At 31.9% G+C, this 25,221-nt stretch overlaps 5 protein-coding genes across 20 annotated transcripts; 1 reads left to right on the forward strand and 4 right to left on the reverse strand.

The window, feature by feature from the left end:
* Positions 1 to 825: 825 nt before the first annotated feature.
* On the reverse strand, positions 826 to 2,096 carry LOC130941504 (uncharacterized). The gene is made up of 2 exons (XM_057870037.1): positions 1,859 to 2,096; positions 826 to 1,210 (listed from the first exon to the last, which is right to left on the reverse strand). The coding sequence occupies exons 1-2, from the start codon at positions 1,955 to 1,957 to the stop codon at positions 1,010 to 1,012; spliced, it is 300 nt and encodes a 99-aa protein (XP_057726020.1). The 5' UTR covers positions 1,958 to 2,096; the 3' UTR covers positions 826 to 1,009.
* Positions 2,097 to 6,619: 4,523 nt separating this feature from the next.
* On the forward strand, positions 6,620 to 9,981 carry LOC130942121 (adenylyltransferase and sulfurtransferase MOCS3). Its single transcript, XM_057870818.1, has 11 exons — positions 6,620 to 6,943; positions 7,042 to 7,134; positions 7,284 to 7,339; positions 7,474 to 7,538; positions 7,696 to 7,770; positions 7,918 to 7,996; positions 8,529 to 8,567; positions 8,664 to 8,772; positions 8,910 to 9,028; positions 9,205 to 9,321; positions 9,409 to 9,981. Exons 1-11 carry the CDS (start codon positions 6,700 to 6,702, stop codon positions 9,799 to 9,801), a joined length of 1,389 nt encoding a protein of 462 aa, XP_057726801.1. The 5' UTR covers positions 6,620 to 6,699; the 3' UTR covers positions 9,802 to 9,981.
* Positions 9,982 to 10,731: 750 nt separating this feature from the next.
* Positions 10,732 to 13,599, reverse strand: LOC130941838 (aspartate carbamoyltransferase 1, chloroplastic-like). 3 transcript variants are annotated; one of them, XM_057870452.1, is made up of 7 exons: positions 13,521 to 13,599; positions 13,333 to 13,419; positions 12,594 to 13,107; positions 12,358 to 12,497; positions 11,711 to 11,884; positions 11,294 to 11,530; positions 10,732 to 10,969 (listed from the first exon to the last, which is right to left on the reverse strand). In XM_057870452.1, the coding sequence occupies exons 3-7, from the start codon at positions 13,075 to 13,077 to the stop codon at positions 10,862 to 10,864; spliced, it is 1,143 nt and encodes a 380-aa protein (XP_057726435.1). In that variant the 5' UTR covers positions 13,078 to 13,107; positions 13,333 to 13,419; positions 13,521 to 13,599; the 3' UTR covers positions 10,732 to 10,861. The 3 variants fall into 3 exon arrangements, with proteins under 3 accessions (XP_057726435.1, XP_057726436.1, XP_057726434.1); XM_057870453.1 differs by having other exon boundaries at positions 12,594 to 13,084; positions 13,521 to 13,582; XM_057870451.1 differs by having other exon boundaries at positions 12,594 to 13,115; positions 13,521 to 13,582.
* Positions 13,600 to 14,391: 792 nt separating this feature from the next.
* LOC130941918 (probable WRKY transcription factor 31) lies at positions 14,392 to 19,097 on the reverse strand. The gene is made up of 6 exons (XM_057870559.1): positions 18,721 to 19,097; positions 18,554 to 18,643; positions 18,321 to 18,461; positions 16,970 to 17,404; positions 16,169 to 16,282; positions 14,392 to 15,443 (listed from the first exon to the last, which is right to left on the reverse strand). Exons 1-6 carry the CDS (start codon positions 19,015 to 19,017, stop codon positions 14,823 to 14,825), a joined length of 1,698 nt encoding a protein of 565 aa, XP_057726542.1. The 5' UTR covers positions 19,018 to 19,097; the 3' UTR covers positions 14,392 to 14,822.
* Positions 19,098 to 20,046: 949 nt separating this feature from the next.
* On the reverse strand, positions 20,047 to 24,601 carry LOC130939188 (uncharacterized). Of its 14 annotated transcripts, none has more exons than XM_057867297.1 (5): positions 24,194 to 24,418; positions 23,640 to 23,823; positions 23,347 to 23,498; positions 22,046 to 22,846; positions 20,047 to 21,583 (listed from the first exon to the last, which is right to left on the reverse strand). In XM_057867297.1, exons 2-5 carry the CDS (start codon positions 23,677 to 23,679, stop codon positions 20,132 to 20,134), a joined length of 2,445 nt encoding a protein of 814 aa, XP_057723280.1. In that variant the 5' UTR covers positions 23,680 to 23,823; positions 24,194 to 24,418; the 3' UTR covers positions 20,047 to 20,131. The 14 variants fall into 14 exon arrangements, with proteins under 14 accessions (XP_057723280.1, XP_057723281.1, XP_057723286.1 ...); XM_057867298.1 differs by having other exon boundaries at positions 23,640 to 23,680; positions 24,194 to 24,415; XM_057867303.1 differs by having other exon boundaries at positions 22,982 to 23,498; positions 23,593 to 23,680; positions 24,194 to 24,359.
* Positions 24,602 to 25,221: the final 620 nt, after the last annotated feature.

The following is a 25,221-nucleotide window of genomic DNA, read 5'->3' on the forward strand; positions in this document are numbered from 1 at the left end:
ATAGCAAAAAGTTTTGTGGATGAGGAAGAATTGCTTAAATGGCCACAAATTCTCCTCCCTTTGCATTCAAAGAAAAAGCTTACCAAATTTTAATGCAAGGTTATTATTATTCATTAATAGAGTTTAATTTCGATATAAAAAAATTTTATACGATCATTCAATTAGATTTATGTATTTTTTTACATGATCATTCAATAGGATCATTCAATTAGATTTATGTATTTAGATAATTTTTTGAAAGAATAAATTTAGAAATTGATTACTTTTGTTGTAAAATCATATTTTTATTTTATTCTATATTGGATAGGATTTGAGACCTATTTCATATAGCATTTTAGAAAAAATATTCAGTTTGATCTTTGAAGTTACCCTCGAGTTTTAATTTAGTTTTTAAAATTTCAATTGGCTCAATTTAGTCCCTGAACTTTTAAAATTCTAATCACATTAGTCTCTGTGGTGATTTTTGTTGCACAGTCAATTAAAAAATTTAGGAACTAAATTGAAGCAATTGAAACTTTAAGGACTAAATTAAAACTCGAGTGTAACTTCAAGACCAAATTGAGTATTATTTCGATTTTCTATGTCCAAAATATTTCTTGTTGCAAATTTAATTATTTTTCATGTGTGATTGTTGTTTACTTAATGTCTACCAACAATACAACATAAGCACAAGAAGTTTACGAAAAGAAGAGTCTGAAATCTCAATACTCCACTTGTTACATATTCCCCTGTTTTTTTTAATACACTTTTTTTGATTGTTTTTAACACATTGAATGAATATATGTATCAACCAACATCAATGTGGAGTTTAAAATTAGTTGCATATGCATAGACCAACATAATCATATTATTGATAACAAAGACTTAAGAAGCTTTCAAATGTTAACAATGAAGCCATTGAAAAACAAGACAACCTTATTCTGGCTTCATATACAACAGAAACATATCTGAGAATTGACAAAGCATGTTCCTAAGAACCCCATGTGCTGCAACCTTTGTGACACAGAATCTACCTTTTCTTAGAGGAATCAACCTTAGAATCACCATTTGTGGCATGTTTTGCACCACCATTATCACCATCATTTCTAGCTTCACCTTCATGGATTTTCTTGCTCTTCTCTTCAGCAACTCTCTCGAATTCTTCAGCTGTTGATGGTGCCCTTTCTTCCGTCAATCGGCCGCGGTTAGCACTGCTTGTTTGTCCATAATTCTGAAACATGCATCACCCAATTCATTCATTCATATGATAAATCAAAATCAAAGAAAGTTTATATCTTGGCGGAAACTCAGTAGCACAGTTAACCTCGGTGGTAGTTGAATTAGTCAAATTTATCAAATCATTTCTCGACTCTTAACTATCAACTTCACGAAAAATCAACTAAATTTTCACCTTATATCTTACATTGGTTACTCCAATTTCATTTTCCTTCTAGGATCATTCTTACCCATTACTTCCTCAAATGAACACACATGACAAATCTAGTACTTAAACTCCTACATATGAAAAATCAAAATCAAAAAAAATTTATATCTTGGTGGAAACTCAGTAGCACAGTAAACCTCGTGAAGTTGATAGTTGATAACCCTTTAGTCAAAAATTTATTAAATCACGACTCTTATCTGTCAACTTCACGGCAAATTTTTGCCTTATATCTTACATTGGTTACTCCAATTTCATTTTTCTTCTAGGATCATTCTTACCCATCAATGAAAAAATAAAACAAAATTCAAAGCTATAGTAGGTCATGTAAATTACCAAGCAGGCAAGTAATTCAACAACAAATAAACAAACATAATTATATCTAGGTACAAAAATTAAATTAAAGGTGAAATTCACAAAATAAAATAAAAGGTATACCTTAGTGGAATTGTTGAAGAATGGCCTAGTAGTATTAGGCTTAACCAAGGAGGATTTTGAAGTGGAATTGAGAATGGTAAGGAAATGAGAACCAGCCATGGATGATGATGGTTTGAGTTTGATGGAGACTATTTGGTAATTTTATAATTGTAATGAAGAATAAGGTGGAGACTCTAAAGTGATGTGGTGTTGGGTGCTGTATAAATATGCCACTTCATGCAAACCCAAAAAGCAAAAGGACAAAATTGCACATTACCTCCATACACATATCCATGCTTTGCCATTTGTTCCCTCTTCTTTTATATGCTAATCCACTTCTAATTGAGTCATCATCTATTTAACTATCAGATATTCTATCCGATTTTATAGAGAAACTAAAAAAAAAAAATCATTACAAAAATTGTTTTAATAATATATACTACTTTTTTTTATTATGTATGTTTGAGTATTTTATGGTCATAAATTCATAAATCAATACAATAAATAATTACTTTTTTTGGTTTTCCCTTATCTCAAAGAAAAATTATATTTTTAAAGGTGTTTACGTTACCCTAATGAAATTACAATCATTAATCATCAATTAATTATTAAACATATACATATATACTTAATATTTTATAAATATTTTTTATTTTATTGTTATAAATAAATTTGATTATTTATTTACTATATATTTAATTATTTTATTATGATATATTTAATTATTTTAATAATTAATTATTTAATTAAAAATATATAAATTAATATATATAAATATAAAAAATACATAATAACTAATTTTTTTTAGTGTATGTGTAATATTTTTTATGACATTAAACCACAAATAGAAAAAAACTTTTGTGGGTTTAGTGTAGGATCACATTAACATTCTAAGATAATATACATATAAAAAAATTCAAATTAAATACTAAAATTTAAAAAACAACAAGACAGGTATCAACACAATACACTGATAAAGATGTTAAAGAAAAAGAAATATTTTGCTTTTCTTTGTATGAATGTAATTGACATCTACTTTGCTTACACCTTTAACCGTTGAAATAAATGAAGGGTTTATTAAAATTAACAAATGGAACAACACCAAACTTTAAAATCTTATGATTTATTCTCACTCCAAACGATTCCTTACTTATATAAAATGAAGCTTTTTTTTTTTTTCTAAAGTTAGACATGAGAGTAAACTCGAAATATCTATTTAAAAAAGAGGGGATTATATTTAAATTATAATTTTTTTACTAAAATGAAATTACTTTGTTTTTCATATTTTTAAACAATATTATATAACAAAGATTTTAAACAAGTTTTGAATATGATGAATATTTTTTTATTGATTTTTATACATTTTTTTTACTGAAGATAAGAAAATTTAAATTTATAATTTATTAAATAAGTATGAAAAGATTATGTCATTTAAATTATAATTTATTAATTTTTAGACATCCTATTAGTATATAAGACAATTAATTTTTTTATTGATTTCTAGGTCAGTTTAAATATAATTTAATTTCTTTTTATATTATATTATAAATAAATCTATTTATAATCAAACCAAGGATTCTGTGATTAAGGGTAGATAAACAGTTGATTAATGATTTCTAGAACGTGTCATGAGATGAACTAATGGTGTATGCAAATTATTGAAAAGTTTTAGATATTCATTAAAAAATGTAAAAGTAAGTGTTACATATATTTCGGAATTGAAAGTGATGTACTTATCTCAATTAAGTCATTTTATAATATTAATTTTTCATATAAGGCGGCATAAGGAAAAAAACAAATTGAATACTTGATAGATATAATCACTATTTTGAAAAGAATGATTTTTGACTTTTCCATTCTCTAGATAAAGCTTGACTATCAAATGCTAAAATATAATCAAGAAAGGGAAAATGATTGAAAAATGCTTTCTTTATTTCAATATACCTGTCAAGTTAAATTCATCTATTTTGTTAAATTAAATTAATTTAAATGTTAATTTTCTTTGGATATATATTTATTAGCATTTTAAATTTTTATGAATAAAAATATTAATTTATTTATTTTTTAGATACAAGATTAATTTTATTTATGATAAATTTTTTAACATCTTAATCTTTTAAAGGTAATTAGTTTACTCATTTATTCGTTATTATCTATAAGGCCAGGGGTGCAAATGACCGGCTTAAAGATCCGGTCCAGATTAATTTGATGTGATTTTATCGGATTTAAAATTGAATATGGGTCTCAAAAAATAGACCCCATTATTATTTTCGGGTCGAATCCGAATTAATGTAAATTCGACTTTACCCAACTTATGTGCATCTTAAGAAAACTAAAAAAGATATATATGTTTTAAATTAATTTTAATATTATATTATATTAATTAGAAAAAATACTCAGTTTGATCCCTTAAGTTACACTCAAGTCTCAATTTAGTCCTTAAAATTTTTCAATTGCTTTAATTTAATCCCTAAACTTTTCAAATTTTAATCACGTTAATTCCTCCCTTCCATCACATAGTCAATTGAAAAATTTAGGGACTAAATTGAAACAATTGAAACTTTAAGGATTAAATTGAGGCTCGAGTATAACTTCGGGACCAAACTGAGTATTTTCTCTATTAATTATTTATAAACTTATTATTTTATTTTTAATCATACTTGTTGAATTAGAAAATAAATCAAAGAAGCATCAAATTAAAATTTATGGACAAATTCAAATTCAAATATGAATATCAACTTTTTGGTAATAAATTTCTTTTTTATGAATATGTGCATCATAAATAAGTTTCTTTATAAATTATTTTTAAAAGTTTAAAGACCCGGTTTTTCACCCGATTTGGCCCAATATAATTGTGATCCGAAAATATTTAAGTTTCATCGAATCTAGAATTGAGTTACAATCTAAAAAATAAACTCGATATATATTTAGAATCGAATTTGGATAAGAATAAACCTGATTTTTACTTAAACCATAAACACCCCTATATATATATATATATATATATATATATATAATGTATCAAATATCCATACAGACACATATTAATTTGTAAAATACACGACATATCTATAAAATATAAAAAAATAGATTAAGTTTTAATAATATATCAATATTTTATCCATATTAATGTACAAATTAAAATCTCTAATATTTTCCATTATGTAAATCATTTTTAATAACTTTTACATTAATATTAATGATATATATTATGAGTTAAACCCCAAAATGGTCCATGAAATTGGCGTTTTGCACTGAAATTGTCCCTGAGATTCCAATTGCACCAATTATGTCCCTGAGATTGAAAAAAATGCACCATAGTAGTCCCGGACCCATTTTCCATTAACGACGTGATGACATGGTATGATGACGTGGACTGTAAGTGACACGTGTCATTTTATGATTTGGCCACGTGTAATGGTAGGATGATGTGGTGACCAGTGACACGTGGCATGCTGACGTGGATAGTTGTGCCACGTGTCACAATGTTATTTGGCCACGTGTCCGGTTGTGCCACGTGTCGCAACAGTATTCGTCAACGTGTCATGCATTATGCCATCGTTGTATATGCACCAAATTAGTCCCTCACTTTGCATTAAGTGCCTCATTTTAGTCCCTGAAATTGAATGTCGTGCACCAAACTAGTCCCTTCACCAATTTTTTCTCATTTTTTTTAAATTTAAAATTTTAATATCTTGGATACACTAATTTTAATTCTATTTTTTCATATATCGTTTAAATACAAGAGCTTTTATAAAAAATTTTAAGATTTTAGTTTTAATTATATAATTTTTTTAATAATTTAATATTGGTAAATTTTGTAATATATAAGTATGTTATTATAAAAAATAATTATATGATTGATTAGACACATTTTTTTCATAAAAAAATATGTGTTTTTAACAAGAAATTAATAATTAAAATAAATATTTTTTTCTTATGAAATGCCTTCACGTCAACTCCAAGACGGTGACTATTAGAGGTATTCGCAAGAAAAAAAAATATTTTATAAAAGTACTGAAAGAGGTTAGAGATGGTAGTGAAGGTGCTTGAAAAGCCTTCACTTTAACTCCAAGTCGGCGAATAGGGTATTTGCAAGAAAAAACATATTTTGTAAAAACACTTTTATTTGAAGAACGTGTGAAAAAATATAATTGAAATTAATGCATTCAAAAATATTGAGAATTTTGAATTTATAGAAAAAATGAGAAAAAATTGATGAAGGGACTAGTTTTGTGCACGACATTCAATTTCAGGGACTAAAATGAGTCACTTAATGCAAAGTGATGGACTAATTTGGTGCATATACAACGATGGCATAATGCATGACACGTAGACGAATACTGTTGCGACACGTGGCACAATTGGACACGTGGCCAAATAACATTGTGACACGTGGCACAACTATCCATGTCAGCATGCCACGTGTCACTGGTCACCACATCATCCTACCATTACACGTGGCCAAATCATAAAGTGACACGTGTCACTTACAGTCCACGTCATCATGCCATGTCATCACGTCGTTAATAGAAAAGGGGTCAGGGACTACTATGGTGCATTTTTTTCAATCTCAGGGACGTAATTAGTGCAATTGAAATCTCAGGGACAATTTCGCCAATCTCAAAGACCATTTTGGAGTTTAACTCTATATATTATTTTAAGCTCATGTAAAAAATATATATTAAAAATAACACTGAACTTATTGACCATAATTGTATTTGTATATAATAACTTAACCAAGTTAGTGACATAATTTAATATTTAAAAAAAAAATAGAAAACCCTAATTGTTAGTTGGGTTTAGGGTTTTGAGCGATTAAGCAGAAAGAACCTTGAATTGAAGGTCACCTTAGTCCTGAAATGTCGTCGGAGACGCAGGAAGCAGAGGCCTCTCGGATTCGGCGGCAGATCAATGAGCACAAGCAAGAAAGGGACACAATCGACGCCAAAATATCTGAGCTTCAATCTCAACTGAACCATCTTCATCTCAAAAACGGTGTCGTATCCAATGGTGGTTCTTCGTCGCACTCATCAAACGCTTTGGAGCCTCACATGATCTACAGATACAGTCGTCACCTTCTGCTTCCTTCCTTTGGTGTTCAAGGTCCTCAAAGTTCTCATTTTTCTCACTTTCACTTTCACTTACATATATATTTGATTTTATCATCATCATCATCATATTACAATTGAGTTGTATTGCAGGTCAGGCAAATCTGTTGAATGCATCAATTTTGGTTGTGGGAGCTGGAGGATTGGGTTCCCCTGCATTGCTATACCTTGCAGCTTGTGGTGTTGGTAAGTTCTTGTGATCATGCTTCAATAAGTGTTACCTTATAGTTTTTGTTTTAGTTCATTTTATACTTCAAAGTTCAAACTTTTTCCAATAATATGTAGGATTGTGTATATTCTCTTTTGAGAGCTTATGTTTCAAAAATTATTCTCAGGTCGGTTGGGTATTGTAGATCATGATGTGGTTGAGCTGAATAATATGCATAGGCAGGTACATGTTTGCACTTTTGCCAGAACTAACCGTTAATCTGTATTGTGTTTTTTGTGTGTTCCAAGTTCATTTGCTGAATTTGTTTATACCCCTGCTGCTATTGGTGAATTTGGCTTGTTCATGCTGTATTTCAGATTATTCACACAGAAGCATATATTGGCCAGCCGAAAGTGAAATCTGCTGCCGCTGCTTGTCGCTCGTATGATACTCTCTTACCTAAAATTCATTGCATTGATTTTCAAGGAGAAACTGAGGCGAAATCCCCATATCAAGTTTACTCGAATTGCTTGTAATAGTTGCATCACTGTTCTTGGAACTGATTTATTTGTTTATTTATTTTGTGTATGGAATATCAGTATCAATTCCACTATTCAGATTGTGGAGCATCAAGAAGCTTTGCGGACCTCCAATGCTTTGGAAATACTAAGCCAGTATCCTTGCTATAATGGGATTAGTTTTTTACTTGCTTGGGGCTTCTCATCCCTCTGTGATTACCTTTCATTTCATTTGAATATTTTCTTTTAATTTTTTATGTCGGTGAATTCTGGTGGTTTCCATGACTCTGAGCATTTTGTTAGATATGATATAATAGTAGATGCTACAGATAATGCTCCTAGCCGGTACATGATCAACGATTGCTGTGTGGTACTAGGAAAGGTAAATCCTAATGGTTTGTACCGAGTGACTTCATTTGAATTTGGTGTTATCTGTGCTTTTGTGTTGATACTTTAAATTTTTGTATTTCCCCCAACAAATGTCCATTGCATGTCCATATGGTTATTGTTGTTTGGTTTGTTACTTTGTGCAATTACCTGTGTCAATTCAGCAAAGAAGTCGTGGTCAAACTTCAAAATGTGAACCTTCATATTTATCCATGAACAATATTTAGAGTTTGAGTTGGATTATTTATGCTATAGATTCTGGGGAATTTCTAAACCTTTTCAAGAAGTATATATGATATTATGAGTTGTTGCCTTTGAAATCCGTGTGATTTATCTCACTGGGCTTTAAAATTTTAGAACTCATTATAAAATGATACGACATTTAAATATTTTGACGAGTTCTACATGTTTTAAGGTTTCACATATTCATGTGCTTTGGGTGCATACATATATAAATGGTTTAAAGGAAAGCCTATGTTTCTTCAACTTACTTTTTTGTATTTATTGCTTTTGTGTGTTACATGCAGCCTCTTGTATCTGGTGCTGCGCTGGGATTGGAAGGGCAGGTATATGTCTTTATTAGCACTTTTTAGCGTTTCGAGGAGTATTGCACCAAAGTTTTTGATAATTTCAGAGTTGGTTAATGAAAACTTGTGCTGCAGCTCACTGTTTACAATTATAATGGTGGTCCTTGCTATCGATGTCTCTTTCCAACTCCACCACCTACAACAGCGTGCCAAAGATGTGCTGATAGTGGAGTTCTAGGAGTAGGTAAATTTACCCGTGTATTCATGAGCCAAATCAGTTTTAGTACTCTTTCTTTTATGATAGCAAAAGGTTGAATCTACTTTAGTTTAGTCTTCCATTATTTTTTGACAATTTATTATTTTATTTTATTATTTTTTTAGTTCCTGGTATAATTGGTTGTCTCCAAGCTCTTGAGGCAATCAAGATTGCAGCATCTGTTGGTGAAACTCTCTCAGGAAGGATGCTTCTCTTTGATGCATTGTCTGCAAGGATTCGAATAGTATGTTAAATAACTACACCACTCTGCTTATTATGTACATATTTACTATTCTGTGTGTTCCTGCAAGATGGAACCTATATAGGCCATAAATAATAAATCTTTTCTTTTTGGGTACATTTTGGTTGACATGATACTTCAACAAGAGCTTATGGTTACTGATTATGGTTATTTAACAGGTCAAAATTAGAGGAAGATCCATGCAATGCGAAGCTTGCGCAGAAAACACAACCTTTAAGCAACAGCAATTCCAAGAATTTGACTATGAGAATTTCACTCAAACTCCCTTGTCTGTGGTATGACTTCGTTGATGCTGAGCTTATGCTTCCACATCCTTTATATTTACATTAGATCTTTTCCAACTCAGTTGTGTATATACACAGGGTCCTTTGAGGCTAAACCTACTTGCCACTGAATCAAGGATCAGTAGCAAGGAGTACAGCGACATAGTCCATAACAAGGAACCGCACGTGCTACTCGACGTTAGACCAGCTCACCATTTCAAGATTGTATCACTCACCAAATCCCTCAACATTCCTCTGTCAACTCTAGAGACTAGGTTGCTTGAAATATCAACAGCTCTGAAGAAAGAGGAAGAAGAGAAAGGTGTAGCTTCTGGCTCAAGTGCACAATTGTATGTTATATGCAGAAGGGGAAATGATTCTCAAAGGGCTGTTCAGTATCTTCAGAAAATGGGTTACACTTCTGCCAAAGATATTGTTGGGGGATTAGAGTCTTGGGCCCATAATGTGGACCCAAGCTTCCCTACATATTAGCTTACCCTTATGGGCAATGTATACTTTCATCAAAATTACACTTTTGATCCAGATAGCCTTCTCTGTAGGCAGTTATGTACTATTCTCTATTAAGGATGCCCTTTTAATTTTTCCTTGGCTTATTGTGTATCCATGTTACCTCTTTTGTAGAGTTTGTTTAAATTTGGGTGGTTTTTAATATATTATAACTGTTTAGTAGGACTGGAAGTGAGTCAAGCTAACTTATGAGTCAGTTCGAATTCGATTCGTTAATAGTTCGATAAGCTGAACTCGTGAGCTGATGAGCTAAGCTTGAGTCTGGAATTGAGCTCATAAATTAAATGAGTCAAGTTTGAGTTTGGATAAACTCAGCTTATTAGATAGTGAGTTGACTCAATTATATATATATGTAAAATTATTAATTCACAAATTCTATATATATAAAATAATAATATATAATTTTATATATATTAATGTTCTTATTTAAAATTTTATAATTATTTTTTATATAATTTTGATGTAGGATATAAATAAAAAATTCATAATTAATAGATACACAATATATAAAATTAATATTTTTTAATATATATTAGTTATAATTTATTGATATAAAATTATAGGTAATGTTCCTATTATTTAAGTCAGTTCGTGAATTTGAGTTGGTTCATGAACTTTTGGTGAGATAAATTTGAACTTAAGAAATAGGCTCGATTGTTAATGAGTTGAACCGTGAGCCAAACTCAATTTTTGTGAGCCAGTCCTACTGTTTAGTGTTGAAACATTCATATTATAGAAGATATTACTTAATATATAATTAGCATTAGAAGTGAGGATTGATTGAAATGAGCCCTTGATAATTACTCTTGCTATTGATAGTGCTTTTTCTATTTTGGCTAGGAAAAAGAAAACATGGGTTGCATTTCACAAGTTATTTTACTAATGTCTACCAAAACTAGTATTTTATATTTTTATTACTACTACTATAAATATTCCCATGAAGGGAGACAACAGCATAAAATGTACCAATTACACCCGAAACAACTTGAGGTTGGAACAGCATTTGGAAAGTAAATGCAATATTTTACCAACCAAGAAGCAAAACCTTTAAAAGGGCCATCCTAATATATAGACCATTCTTCGCTTGCCTAAAGTAAGCAGCTCTTGGATCATCATCAACATCCACAGTAATCTGCATTGAATTTACAGGACCAATTTAGTTCATATAGTATTTACAGGACCAATTTAGTTCATATAGTATTGCGAAAGGTGACTACTCTCATGTGAAGATGATAATTAAGATGTTAAGTAGTTTAGTTAAACATGTCAAACTATTTAATGATTTGCAACTATTATTTTCATATGAAGATATTTTTACGTGGGTAGTCAGTCACCTAAAAAGAAATTGTTCGGTATACAACTCTAAGGAGTGCAAAACTCTTTCAATGTCAGGCATATCAATTCAACTCTAAGCTTATGTTCATAAACAAAGTACATTGCATATAAATATGCTTACCTCATCAAGTCTAGGAAGAGGATGCATAACCACAGCATGTTTTTGCATCACATTCAGAACATCTTGATTCACAATGTACTTGCCTCTTGCTTCTTCATAAAGGTCAAATCTCTCTCCAAATCTCTCTTTCTGAATGCGAGTTTGGTAAACCACATCACACTTTGAAGCCACTTCCATCAAGTCACCACTTTCCTCCCACTCCACACCCTTTGATGTCAAATAGTATTTTATGTCATCCTATAAAAGAAACACCATAACTCATCATTTTAACTATGGACAACACTATGATACACCAAATTGAACTGGGCGCATTATGCACCATATTTGAACCATTGAATTATCTTAGTGCATGATGTTCTGAGTTCAATCTAGTGCATTTAAAAGAAGAATGCCATATCCACCATTTGCAACAGTTACCTTCATTTTAACCACCTCAGGAGAGACAAAATAAATTTTCACATCCTTATACTTGGCAAGTAAGTATGCTAGTGACCGAACCGTCCTTCCATTAGCAAGGTCTCCGACGAGTCCAACTTTAATACCATCAAGTTTTCCAATCTCTCTTTCAATGGTATAAACATCCAGCAGTGCCTAATCAAGGACCAGTTTTTGAAAATCAAAATAGTTACGAATGCAAAATGGTATATATCATTCTTCTATCATTCAAATTGTTAGAGAATATAGTAAAAGAAAAAAGGTTTGGCAAACTTTTTCTGTTAATATCCCATTGTCAACAAAATAGTTATCTAAATGTTTATGTGGCAAAAGTAACATATTCAAGTGGTTTTGTTCCTCAAGAAATTTGATTTCCACCAAACAAAGTCTGGCCAATAATAAACTTGTTCATTGAATCTCATAGTTGTGCTTTCACAGAATTTCTCAGCAGCAAAAGCTTATCTATTATACAGAAATACTTTTTCATGGATTAAAACACATGCCACAAATGAAGATGAAATTATATGGTGAAGCCAGAGACTAGGATCTTGGAACAATGTATCATCTTCCTATCTAACAAACAATGCATCATAGCATGTTGCTGAAGAGTCCATATCTATATAATATACCTGTGTGGGATGCTCTCCTGGTCCATCCCCAGCATTGATTACAGGAATGCCAGCAGTTACTGCTGCTCTTTTGGCAGCTCCGCTTTCAAAATGGCGCATCACGATTATATCAGAGTAACCTTCAACTGTTCTTATCGTATCTGTTCAAGATGTAGAGTGACATTAAAAATCAAAATTTAGATAGAATGATGAACACATAAAGCAACTCAACATTGTTAATTTAAAGGCAGACTCGCCTTCAAGCGTCTCTCCCTTAGCCGCGGAGGAAAACTCCCTTGCATTTTCAGTTGTGAGAACTTCCCCACCTAACCTTTTCATTGCAGATTCAAATGAAAGCCTAGTTCTTGTTGATGGCTCATAGAACAAGGTAGCCATGAGATATCCCTTTAGAATTTGGCTCCTTTCAATATTCTCCATGTTCCTTGCAACTTCAAATATGGCACCAAGTGTATCTCTATCAAATTGCTGAGCTTCAATCACATCATCAAGCTGAAACTTTTGCCCCACAGAGAAGGAAGGCACTCTTTCAACTTGAGCAACCCGGCACAGTAACTCATCACCTTTGTGCAAAAGTTTTAATTTTTCCGATGATTCCGGACCCCCAAATGACCTTAACTTCAGATGATCAAATGGCTGAGAGCTCAAATAATTTGCAGCCATTTTGGGAGGAGCCATTCCCATATGCATGCAGCATGAGGATAACAATGAAGTAGCAGCCATTTTTGCTCTATAGAAAGTTTCTTCAATGAACTATAGATCTTTATACAATCAGAACACAAAGACAAAGACAATAACACAAAACAATTAATAGAACACGAAAAAGTTTCCAAATTCCTTATTGTATTCTTGTTAGTATAGCTAGAAAAAAGGGTCATGAAAGCAACATGAAGTTCATTAAAAAAAACAGAAGCAAAAGCAAAAGTGAACAAAAAGAACCTTTTTTTAATGCAAAAAGTGAGATAAAAGAGGAATCACCTTAGTGTAATAAAGGTATATGCTTACAAACTACGCTTTTGTGGAGACGGCAGAATACAGAACCGAAAGATTATTGAATACTAGAAGCTGAAAACAAAAACAGAGGAAGTGTGGTCAATTAAACATAGATATTGGGGAGATAACAAGAAAAAGCATTGAGAATGAAACAGAGGAGTAAGAGTAGATACTTAGAAGTTGGTTTGAGTGTTAGTAAGGAAGATAACGGCTACGAAGAGCAGCAGTGTCTGCATCTTCCATGAAATGTAGTGTGTAAATATATGTGTATATATATAGTGGGCACTTACACAAAAAGAAACTTTATTAATGGGCCAAATTTTGTTATGTCTTTTCTCTTTCTTTTGGGCCATTCCAATTTTCATATTCTTTTTTTAATTGTGATTAGAGTTTCACCGTTCCTTTAAATAAAAATCGAAGATTTAAATATTATTTTTTTATATACAATCATTTAATTTATTGGTAAGTGACAAAATTTTAAATAAAATTAATATTCACATGGATTAATTTTTAATTTGTCTTAAAAAATACCGTAAAAAATATAAAAATAATTTAATTTTAAAAGATTACTCACATAAAAATATTTTATGTAAAATTAATAATTAATAATTATTAAATAATATAGCATATTTAACTAAATTTATTGATATTATGATATAAAAAGTATCTACATCTTACTTATCTTATATCTTTATGTGAGTAGAAACTTTTGTTATCGTCACTACCAACACACACAAATGTTTTTAGTTTTTTTTTGGTGACTTAATATTCATTATTGTTGATATTATTCATAAGTATATTATTAATAACATTAACTATTACTGTTTTTCTTTTGAAAGAGAATCGAATCTGCAACTTCTAGTTAAATATAAGGAGACTATATCATTTGAGTTATAATTTATTAACAAATATTCTTAAGTTTAATATTATGTAATATAAGAGAAAAAATATTTCAAATACAATAATAAGTTGAAAAAGAGAATGCATTTAAGGGCATATATGCTTATTTTGTGGATTCTATAACTATGACTGGTCATGCTAACTCATCACTAGTTATTACCAAAAAAATAATATGGATTGATACTACATACTGCTACTACTACTACTCACTACTAATGACTCATCATCAATTTTATGAACTTCACTAATTAATTAAAGAAAAAGTCTAGGGGGCAGCAGTTTTATTGAATTTTGGCCAGCATGTAACCAGCAGAGGAAGGTGAGCCATTGGATGAAATTTCACACCAATCTCACACCATCAAATCATCATTGATGGCTAGTTGATGGCTAACAATCACAAAAATTGCTGCCCCCTAGCATTGCTCTTAATTAAATTTGTCTCTACCTATCTAGAATTTGATGATGTGATGAGCCTAGCTAGCTAGCTAGCTATAATAATAACATTAAATTAATTAAATGAAACACTAACAAAATTGAATTAACTTTGTGATGATGATGATCTTCTCAATGTCATCTCATGCATCATTATTGTTACTGCTTTGATGATGATGTGTTGAATTTCCAATGATGGAAGATATGGCAGCAACAAGAGCTGAAGTGAAATTAGGGTCAGCAGTGATAGCAGCAGTGGCAGCATTTATTGTATCAGCAAAAGATGAACCTGTTGTTGTGTCAGTTGATCCTTGTAATCCTGAAATAATCTTGCTTTGATCACCATTAAGAACATGTCCAAACATGTTTGGAGCTGACATAAATTTCTGAGCCAAAAGGGGTGTTAAGAGACTAAGTTGTTGGCTTTGATTATTAGGCAAATCCCTTAAAGAATTTGGGTTATAGTTGTTGTTATTATTATTGTTATTATTATTTGTGGCGGTTTGAGTTAGGTCCAAAGTTATGGTTGGAAATGGAGCTGAAGCTGAGAGTGTAGCCATGTTTTGAGAGCAAGGAAGGGTGGCGCTTTCGAGTATGGTGGGGTTGATTAGGCCGTCGGCGCTTGGCATCGAACCGGAGAGGAGCATGGAGGCTGCGGCAGAGGTGGTTGAGGCCATTGCCTTGGCAGTTGGAGGGAGTGGATGGTTGTGTTGGCCTTCATATGTTGTTATCAACACACTTCTATCTTCAGCACACCTTTGTACCTATCATCAAATCATACTTAATTTCTACTATACTTAATACTTTAAGCAACACTACTTTTGATTATATACCTCTAGTTTTTATTACGATAAAGTATATTTTTTGTTCCTAAAATTTTATAAAAATTTTGAAAATATTTTTAAATTTTATTTTATTATAATTTTTTAAATAAATTTTTATTTGTATTAAATATATTTATGACGATTAACTTGTAAAAAAATTTAGAACCAATTTAATAATAATTACATAAAAACAACCTTCAACACAAGTAAATCAAATATAATTATCATGCATTATTATTGGATTGGTTTTAAATCTTTTTAAAATTTAGCTATCGAAAATATATTTGATACAAATCTAAAATTTTTGGGACAAAATTAAAACAAAATAAAACTTAGGAATATTTTTAAAATTTTTACCAAATTTTCTGAACAAAAAATATAATTTATTTTATTATTATTTTCTATTTTTTTCATAAAATTTTAAAAATATAAAAAATAAAAACAAAAATATAAACCATTTTTAAATATAACATTTGATTTGTGTTTTTATTTTCTATTTCTTTCAAGATTTTGTTAAGAAAGAAACGAAAATAGGGAAGCAAAAAGAGAAAACAATTTTAATTTTTTTCTTTCACAAAATCTAAAAGTAAAAGACATTAAAAATGATTTAAAAAAATGCAAACTAAAAGTAGAAAACTTTTGAAATATTTGAGAGTGTATAGTACTTGTTTGCGAACAGGACAACCAGTACTCATAGTGCAACGATAATAAGCTCGCGGACATGGATTTCCTTTTGCCATTTTCTGTCCATACTTTCGCCATTGGCATCCATCGGCAATCTGCATAAACAAAAAAAATACTGTAAATACATAATTAATTAAGAACAATTTGAATTTTGATGGAAACTCAGGTGCTGTTAATAGTTAATTTCATGTGAAGTTGATAGTTGAGAGTCGTTAAATTATAATTTAGTTAAAGGATAAAGTATATTTTTTGTTCTTGAAGTTTGATAAAAGTTTTAAAAATACCTTTAAATTTTATTTTGTTTTAATTTTGTCTCAAAATTTTTCGATTTGTATCAAATATACCCCTAACGATTAATTTTTTAAAAAGATTAAGATCAATTCAATAACAATTTCATAAGAACAATTCTCAACACAAACAAATCAAATATAATCTTTATATATTATTCTTATATTGGTTTTAAATTTTTTAAAAATTTAGCCGTCGAGAATTATATTTGATGCAAATCGAAAATTTTTAGGACAAAATTGAAATAAAATAAAATTTATGAGTATTTTTAAAATTTTTGCCAAATTTTAAAGACAAAAGGTATATTTCACCTTTTAATTAAATGTGTCAAATTATTTAATAATTCTTAGTTATCAATTTCATTAATTGTGCAACTGAGTTTATCAAAAGTGTGTAGATGAATAGTATTATTAAGTATTTATTAAAATAGTTTCGATTTCAAGACATGCAAAATAAAATATTAAATCTAAGAATTATTATATATGGTTGGTTACCATGGAAGATTCTGATCTTGCTCGAACTGATACACGTGCCTTCTTGATCATAGACATGGTTTCAGAAGCTTGATCAACATCCCTGAAAGAATTCAACCTCGTTGAAACCTTGTTAGAGAGCCAACCGGATAATCCTTCATCAGTAACCATTGTTGTGTTTCTTTCTCGGTTTCCACCATCAACTTTATTATTATAATTATTACTATTATTGTCTTTCTCCAAAACAATATTATTATTATTATTATTATTATTATTATTATTGCAGTGTTCCATCAATTCAACCATGCTTTTGCTTTCTCCTCCTCCAAGTTTGATATCTGAAGATTGTTGAGAAGGATCATGATCCTTTTCACCAAAGCCAGCAACACCCATGTCTAGGAATGTTCTTGCCACCATATCTTCCTTCTTAGTTTTCTCCTCTATGTCTTGCTTCATCTATAACACAATCAAATAAAACCACATGTTTTAGTTTTTTTTTTTTCCAATTAATTTGCTTTTCTATTTTAAAACTTTCAACTACTTTAAAATTCATGTGAAGTTCTCTTTACTTAACTAAAATCACAAGTTTAAATTCAAAAGATAATAATCTTTTTCTTTTTATAAATAAATTGCTTAAACATAAAAAAATTCATTGAAAAAGTATTAATCAACAATTATATTACATTACAGAAAAAAAAAACTACCAAATGAGTTATCTACACAAAATATATATTAAATATAAATTAAAAATAAATTATATAATACATGAATTTATATATAATATATAATAATTGATTTCGTAACTAATTTTTAGTATGTACATAGTACTTTTATAAAACAATTATTAAAAAGAAAATTAACGTTTGACTTTATATATATATATATTCTAATTACATTCGTTAAATAAAATTTGTGAGAGTTTAATTATGGTTTAATTATTCTGTTGGTCTTATAGTTTCGTAAAATTTTCAATTAGGTCTCTATATTTTTTTTTTAATTGGTCCCTGCACTAATTTTTTTTTCAATTAAGTCCCTCTTAGTAGTAATTGACTTAATTTTATAAGGACCCAACTAAAAAAAAATTGGTATAGGGACCTAAATAAAAGGAAAAAAAAAGTGTAGGGACCCAATTAAAAAAAAATTTGGCGCAAGGACTCAATTAAAAGAAAAAAAGTATAGGGACCGAACTGAAAATTTCGCGAAACTATAGGACCAACAGAGTAATTAATCCTTTAATTATTTATGCACTAGTTGTGGCACTTTCATTTTGTGCTTGATAATATCCTAATTGCACTAGTATATATTGATATTTCTTTTTATTTGATTTTAGTTTAAGTAAAAACTAAAAAGTATTAGAGAAATTAGTAATTACCGCATGATTTTGATCCCTTTGCTGCATGAGGTTGATAAGTTGCATGTGTAAGGTATTATAGTTATTGTTAAGTTCTTCAATAAGATCTCTCAATCTTTGATTTTCAGCATTCACGTGTTGCAATTCTGCTAGCAATCCTAACTACAAGAAAATAACAATAAATTAAAATTAGTCTTACAAATTATGTTATTAATATATAATTAAGAACACACACAAATAACTAATAAACGTACATCATTACTCTTCTTGTCATCCATAGTTTCTGATGGTTCCATTGATGAGCTATTGCTATCCGTGTTCTTCATACGAAGATCTAAGCTAGTCTACACAATTATATATAAAAAATATTAAAACAATATATAGATAATTAATAGAGGGGAAAAAAAATTAATTTTCTTACATCTACATGAAGCTCCATAGAACTTTGCACCATTTCATCATGATCATGATCATTATTATCATTATCATCTTGGATATTGTCATGGATGTTGTTGTTATCATTTTTGTTCTTGTTCTCAGCGAAGAAATCCATCTCATCAATGACCTGATGATGGTGATGATGATGATGTAGGTCAGTGAAGGAAGAATGTGGATGATCATGATCATGATGATGATAATGATGATGATGACTAGACTTATCCATCATGTCAATGCCATCATCATTTTCATTATTCCATGCGGTTTCCATGTTGATCATATAAATAGGCTTAGACCCTTTTATTGAATTTTGATGAATCAATAATCTATGTGTAAAAGAAGATCATAGAAGAGATGAAAGAAGAGAGATTTGGTGTCAAATGATTTTGAGTATGGTTTTGTGGACAAAGACAGTGGTTGGATGAGTATCAAAGAAGAGTCATGTAGTTAGTTTGTTTTTGTTTTTTTTTTGTTATTTCTAACAAAAGAAGAGAGAATGGAGAAACATTAGAGAGAGAAGGGTGTGATAAGTACAAGTCAGAGACAGAGAGTTTTGCAATGGACTCGGCAACAAAAAGGGTTTTGACTAAGACCAATTTGTTATTTGATCTAAACTTAATTGTATTACTTTTTTTTTCAGATTTGAGAAGTTGAGGTAAGATCGTGCGTAAGTGTCCAAATGGCACTTTTCTATAGGCTTACATAGGGAAAATAATAATGATAATGATGAATTAATAATAAAACTAATAATGTGTGTAATAATTAGAAAATTGAAGACAGTTGTTTGAGCAAGTCAAATAAGATTACTAGATTAGTATCCACCACACATTCACACACAATAAGATTTGAAGAAATTTCCCATTTTTCTTCTTTTTCACATCTTTTATAATATTTTCTTCTATCTTTTATAATTTTATAATGGGTGTGTTGAATTGACTAATCTGAGATTGATAGATCCATGTCCACCATTAGGAAAACAGTATGCATACATCATGGACTACAAACAATACTTGAATTTATTGGCTTAGTTTTTAGTTGGCTTTGCAGATCATATATGATCCCATTAATTATTTGATGTTCAACGAAGAATGTGATGGTATCTTCACATAAATCTGCTCAACCAAGAATTCCTTATTTACATATTAGATTGGACGTTTTTTAGGGTTCACAATTGTCACGATTCTATTAAATGAACAACGAGCCATGGAAATGTGTGAAGTAAAACAATTACCCTAAGCGCAATTTTGTTGTTCAATAATCCACAAGTTACTACTAACAACGGAATGATTAAAAAGTAATAACCGAATGATTTCAGCATGAAACAACACAAATATGATGGACTGATTGTTAAGTACGAATAATATGATACAATATAAATCGTTAGGAGGCGAATTTTACAAGTTGGCCATCAACATGGCTCTTATTTTGGCTCTAAGCTCATCAGAGACCTCAGTTGTTTCTGGAGATTGGGATGGTACCCTTGCAACAGAAGCCTCCCTGCTATCACTTCCAACCTCTTTGGCTTTTGACTTGTCTGATTTCGCTACTATCTCCCCTTCCTCAAGGTCCCTTTCCTTTTCTGCATGATATCTGCTCCTGTGCTTTACATTTCTGCTTCTATGACTTTGTTCATCATCGTCTGATGAACTGTAATGCTTATTCCGATGCCGGGTACGTCTATGTTCGTTGTCTGATGTGTTATTCTCTTTATGCCGTTGCCGGGACGAACGATACTTATCATCATCAGAGCTATCTTTTTTATGATGCCTCGAGTGGTGATCCTCTTCGTCGGAGGAGCTGTCATCCTTATGCCTTTTGTGGGAATACCTGTCTTTGGAGGAGGAATGTTTTCTCTTGTGCTTGTGCTTGTGCCTGTCGTGGCTGCTGTGTGAAGATCGATGAGATCGATGCTTTTTTCTCGATTGTTTGTGATCCCTTTTGTCTTCTGTGTTTTCTTCCTCCTCCTCCTCCTCCTCCTCCACTTCCTGTTTTCCAGATCTTGACCGGTACTTCCGTTTGGATTTCTGCTGCTCGTTATTATCAACGGCGAGTTTTTCCTTGGACTTGTGACTTGTATCAGAATTATCAACAGAATGCTTCTCCTCAGACTTTTGACTTCTATCTGAATTATCAACATCAAATGGAACAGAACTTCCTTCCCTTTCTTTACCCACAAGACTCCCAGCCTCAGCATCAGAACCTGAAAGTCCAGAGCCTGGGGGATCAACTGATAACCCCCGAGTGGTCTCACTTTTAACTGGAGCAACTCCATTTTTTAACATGGCTGCAAACATTTTTGCTCGTTTCAATCTATCAGCCTTCAGCTTCTCCTCTTTGGTCATATGTGCTTCAGAGGAGTCCGCCTCCCGCGCTGCTGCAATAGCTACTGTTTCAGCAATAGCCCGGGCAGAACCACTTATGTCTACCTTCAGATTTGAACTTTCAACCAATCGCTGGAGTTGAGATGAATACAAGCTCCCAGTGCTGGACAAATGGCCACCATCACTTCCAAGACCTTGGCCATTACCGCTTGATGTCTTGCTGAAGAGTTCTAAATTTGGTTTTTTAATACCCCTAGTGGCAGCCTGAAGAATAGCTGCTGCTGCTGTTGCATTCACGCTTACTACATTTTGAGACTGATTGTCTTGAGGAATCTGATCTTGATCATCCTTCTTTGACTTGCTGCCAACAATCATCTTGAACTTCTCCTTCCGGTCCTTATCACATGGTAGATCAGAACCCAGGGATCCACATGAATGTTTATCACTTTCTTCGCGTACAGTGTTTCTTTCACCTGCACGACCTGCTGAATTCTGCTTTTGGGAGACCTTGCCTGATAACTTAGACTGCAAACAATTAGAAAGCCCAGTAAGTTGAAGGTCAAAATTCAAATTAAAAACATAATAAAATAAACTAAATGGAAGCATCCAAAAAAATTAAAGGAATGTACTCACTGCCTGAGTTTCTTCTGAAACCCATTACTGAAAAATTTTGAATTTAGTGCCCAACGGAAACTCACAAATTACAAACAGAAAAGAAACCATGACTGTCTCGGAGATTCGTATCACAATGACATGCCATGTCATTAGATGAGCCTTGCTCATTCATGTCATAAACATGCAAATAAGTCCAAGTAAAAGGCATATATTTATATAGTATAAAAAGAATAATCAGAATAACCAATGTTAGGGCAATGCTGATGATCTTTTGTTCTTATTTTTTTTATTTTTATTTCAGTAGGATGCAGGAGGGCTTTTAACATAAAACAGATAAATTAGAGGAAAAACTAATGGATCTGAGAAACACACCTCTTCAGTAGTTTGAAGAACTTTCAAATAGTATGTATGATATCGATTTGACGGCACAAGGAATGGGAACCTTCCATGAGCACGGTCCTGTTCAGCAAGAACGGCCTCAAACTGTTTGCCATTATTTACGATGAACTCAGCTATCTTCTCAATAGCTCTCTTTAAGTCAGATGGTGGTTCCACGATAGGGAGACTAATCTTAGTTGTATTAGGAACAGGAGTATGTGACTTGTCCGCTGCATTAGTCACTGAATCTGAGGCATCACTTGTCTTTTCCTTAGATGCAGCTACTGCCTTGACATTGCTGATAGAATGATTGCGCTTTATGACGGGAACTTTTTCTTTCAAAGAGGATACTGGATTTTTAGAGATGCTTCCATCCTTCTTTGCTGCATCTGAAGAAGATTCTGCTTGCTCTGTTTCCATGGAAGCATTATTAGCAGCACCAACAGAATCCTCACACACCTTTCTCTCTACTTCCTGAGTATTCTCGTTTGTACCCTCCTCATCCTCTCCAGATCCATATACAGATCCAAGCAAGGATAATGCACCACCTGTTTGATCAAGACCCTGACTTCTATTCTTGTCCATAGATGAATTTCCATTATTGTCAATTGTCAGAAGTTCTTGATGATCAACAAGATACCTAAAGTATGAATGAAGACGATGATCAGGCATGAGGAACCCAAATGTAGGATTATCTCCTTGTTTCACTCGAAGAACAATCTCTGACTGGCTTCCATGTTTGCTGACAAACATTGCAGTCCTTGAAATAATCTGATGGACCTTCTCATTTGGAGGCTGGGGGAAAAAAGAAGAGAAAAAAAGAATATTCATCAATAAATTTTAATTACAGATTAGTATAACTCTGGATTTAAAAGGGTCATGCCAAGCAGGAATATTTATAAAGATCTGAGTAAACAGACACAAGATAACCTCACATATACTTGGATAATCATAAAGATCAAGAAACACAACTTTATGTAGAAATGTTTTCATCCCATTGCTCTCAACAGGTAAAGAACCAACGTATTTATATCATCCTAATCCCACCTGCACGACCCCTTGTCATGACATCAAAAGGAATCAAGGTGCCTGTGAATGGCTACCTTGAGTCAAAAGAACTCCATTTATGCTCCGAGCATCTGAAACTTAGACATTGTAAGCCTTAGAATAACATATGTACCCTAGACAGTTATCACCTAATCACATTGGTTAAAAAAAAGAAACAAGAAAGGTCAATTAAATGTTAAACATTTGAAAATCACATGAAGAAAATTTTTATGACGAAGGTCACTCACCAGGTTATTGAGCAAGTTCTCTGGCACTGGGAATTGAGGATGAAAACCAGTCTCAGTGTCATCGTCCTTTATCACAGCGGACTCGTTGGGATTCTCATATGAAAATGCAACAGCATGAAAGCCAGCTGAATTCCCAGCTTCTAAATCAGCATCTGAACAAATAAAGAAAGATGAAATCCATAATCAGAACTAATATGATTCTCAATTACAACAAAGTCATCCACCTCCAAGAGTAACGGCACTAACACCGAAGAAGCTGAGGGTAAATGGAAGCCAGGTGAAAACATCCTTACTTGTATTCGGACACAGGAACCGTAGCAAATAACATTCCATCCTGCAAATATGGAGACTGTTGTTGCACAAACAAGAAACACTGTACAAAGCCTAAAGGTGGAAGTTGCACAAAACAACAACCCACCATCCCCTATTTGCGTGAACTAAATGTCATGCATGTATGAGAAACCCAAATATATCAATCTGTCCAAAACATAAGAACAAATTGAACAAACTTCGTTAACCTTATTAGCTTCAAGTTTATGTCGGAGTGTAATAACAGAAAACTATTCACGATTCATTAAAACCTTCCACTATATTTTATATTCAACTCGCACAAAAAGAAAATTCCAGTTTCTCTCCAAACACCAACACGAAAATCACGGTTTTAAAATGAAGAGGGAAAAAAACATATAAGATCAGAAACTCATAGGTGGCACATCCCATTCAAGCAATTTCAGCTCAGAGAATAAAATCATCATTAATAAACAGAACTGAATCATGAAATTAAGAGAGAAAAAACTTAAATAAATAAATCAAACAGAGGCATTATTATATGTGTGTATGTATATACCTGGCGCTTGATCTTGATCTTCGGAGGAAGACGAAGGGAGATCGAGGTAGCGTTCGTAATCGAGGTCAGCTTCGAGAGACGGCGGAGGAGGGCGGCGCTTGGGGCGCGGCGGAAGAGGACCGGAGAGGAGGTGGCGGACGTCGTAGCGATCGATGGAGAGAGAGTTCCAGTCAACCAGAGCCTCCGGCGAGTTGGCAAACGCCGCCATGGCGTCGTCGTCGAAGAACATGGCGTGGCGGCCAACTACTTCCAGATCCATCGATTCTACACCGTACGATTGGGTTTAATGATGAACTCAGAATAATGGAGATTGAATTGGATTCGAATTTTGAGTTTGGGATTGCGAATGCGATGATGAATGAATGAATCCTTTCAATTAATTTTGGTGTGTTTTATTTTGTGAGAAGGGAAAAGGTAAATGAAGTAAAGAATGATCAGGGGATCAATTTTCCTTTTTGTCCTAGTAGTGCCCTAACCTTTATGGGCCAAGCCCAATTCGAGTATGATCATTTTGGGCCTTTACCGATTCAAAATCTATTTCTATCAATACACACAAAAGAAAACAATTTTCATTATGGAAGGAAAACATTTTAAAAAACAGAGAGATTTTATATAGGCATCAAGAGGGGAAAAAATAAAAAAACACAAGTCTATCATGTTATATATCCTTGAAACCAATAGTATACTATAATAGTTGGTAAAAATATACTGAAAATAACTCTCATGTATCTTCATAATTAAAGTGGGACGCACTTTTATTGTAAATACACCTTAAAATGTGTTTGACTTGTATTTATGTGATTTTTCAAATTATCTTTCATTGTTTATAAAACGTAAATGAGCAAAAGTATATAATGGTTGATACATATATAGTTGTGTCTTGTTTCTTCAAATAGAAAGACAAAAAAATCAGACAAAATTATAATTAAATAAGTGTCAAATAGGATAAACTAGTGAATTCCCCCGTGCCATGCACGGGTATGCCACCAAAAAATGAAATTACGTTGCATATGATATAGAAATACAAA

The sequence above is a fragment of the Arachis stenosperma genome, chromosome 7 (genome assembly GCF_014773155.1).
Source record: "Arachis stenosperma cultivar V10309 chromosome 7, arast.V10309.gnm1.PFL2, whole genome shotgun sequence".
Lineage (NCBI taxonomy): Eukaryota > Viridiplantae > Streptophyta > Magnoliopsida > Fabales > Fabaceae > Arachis > Arachis stenosperma.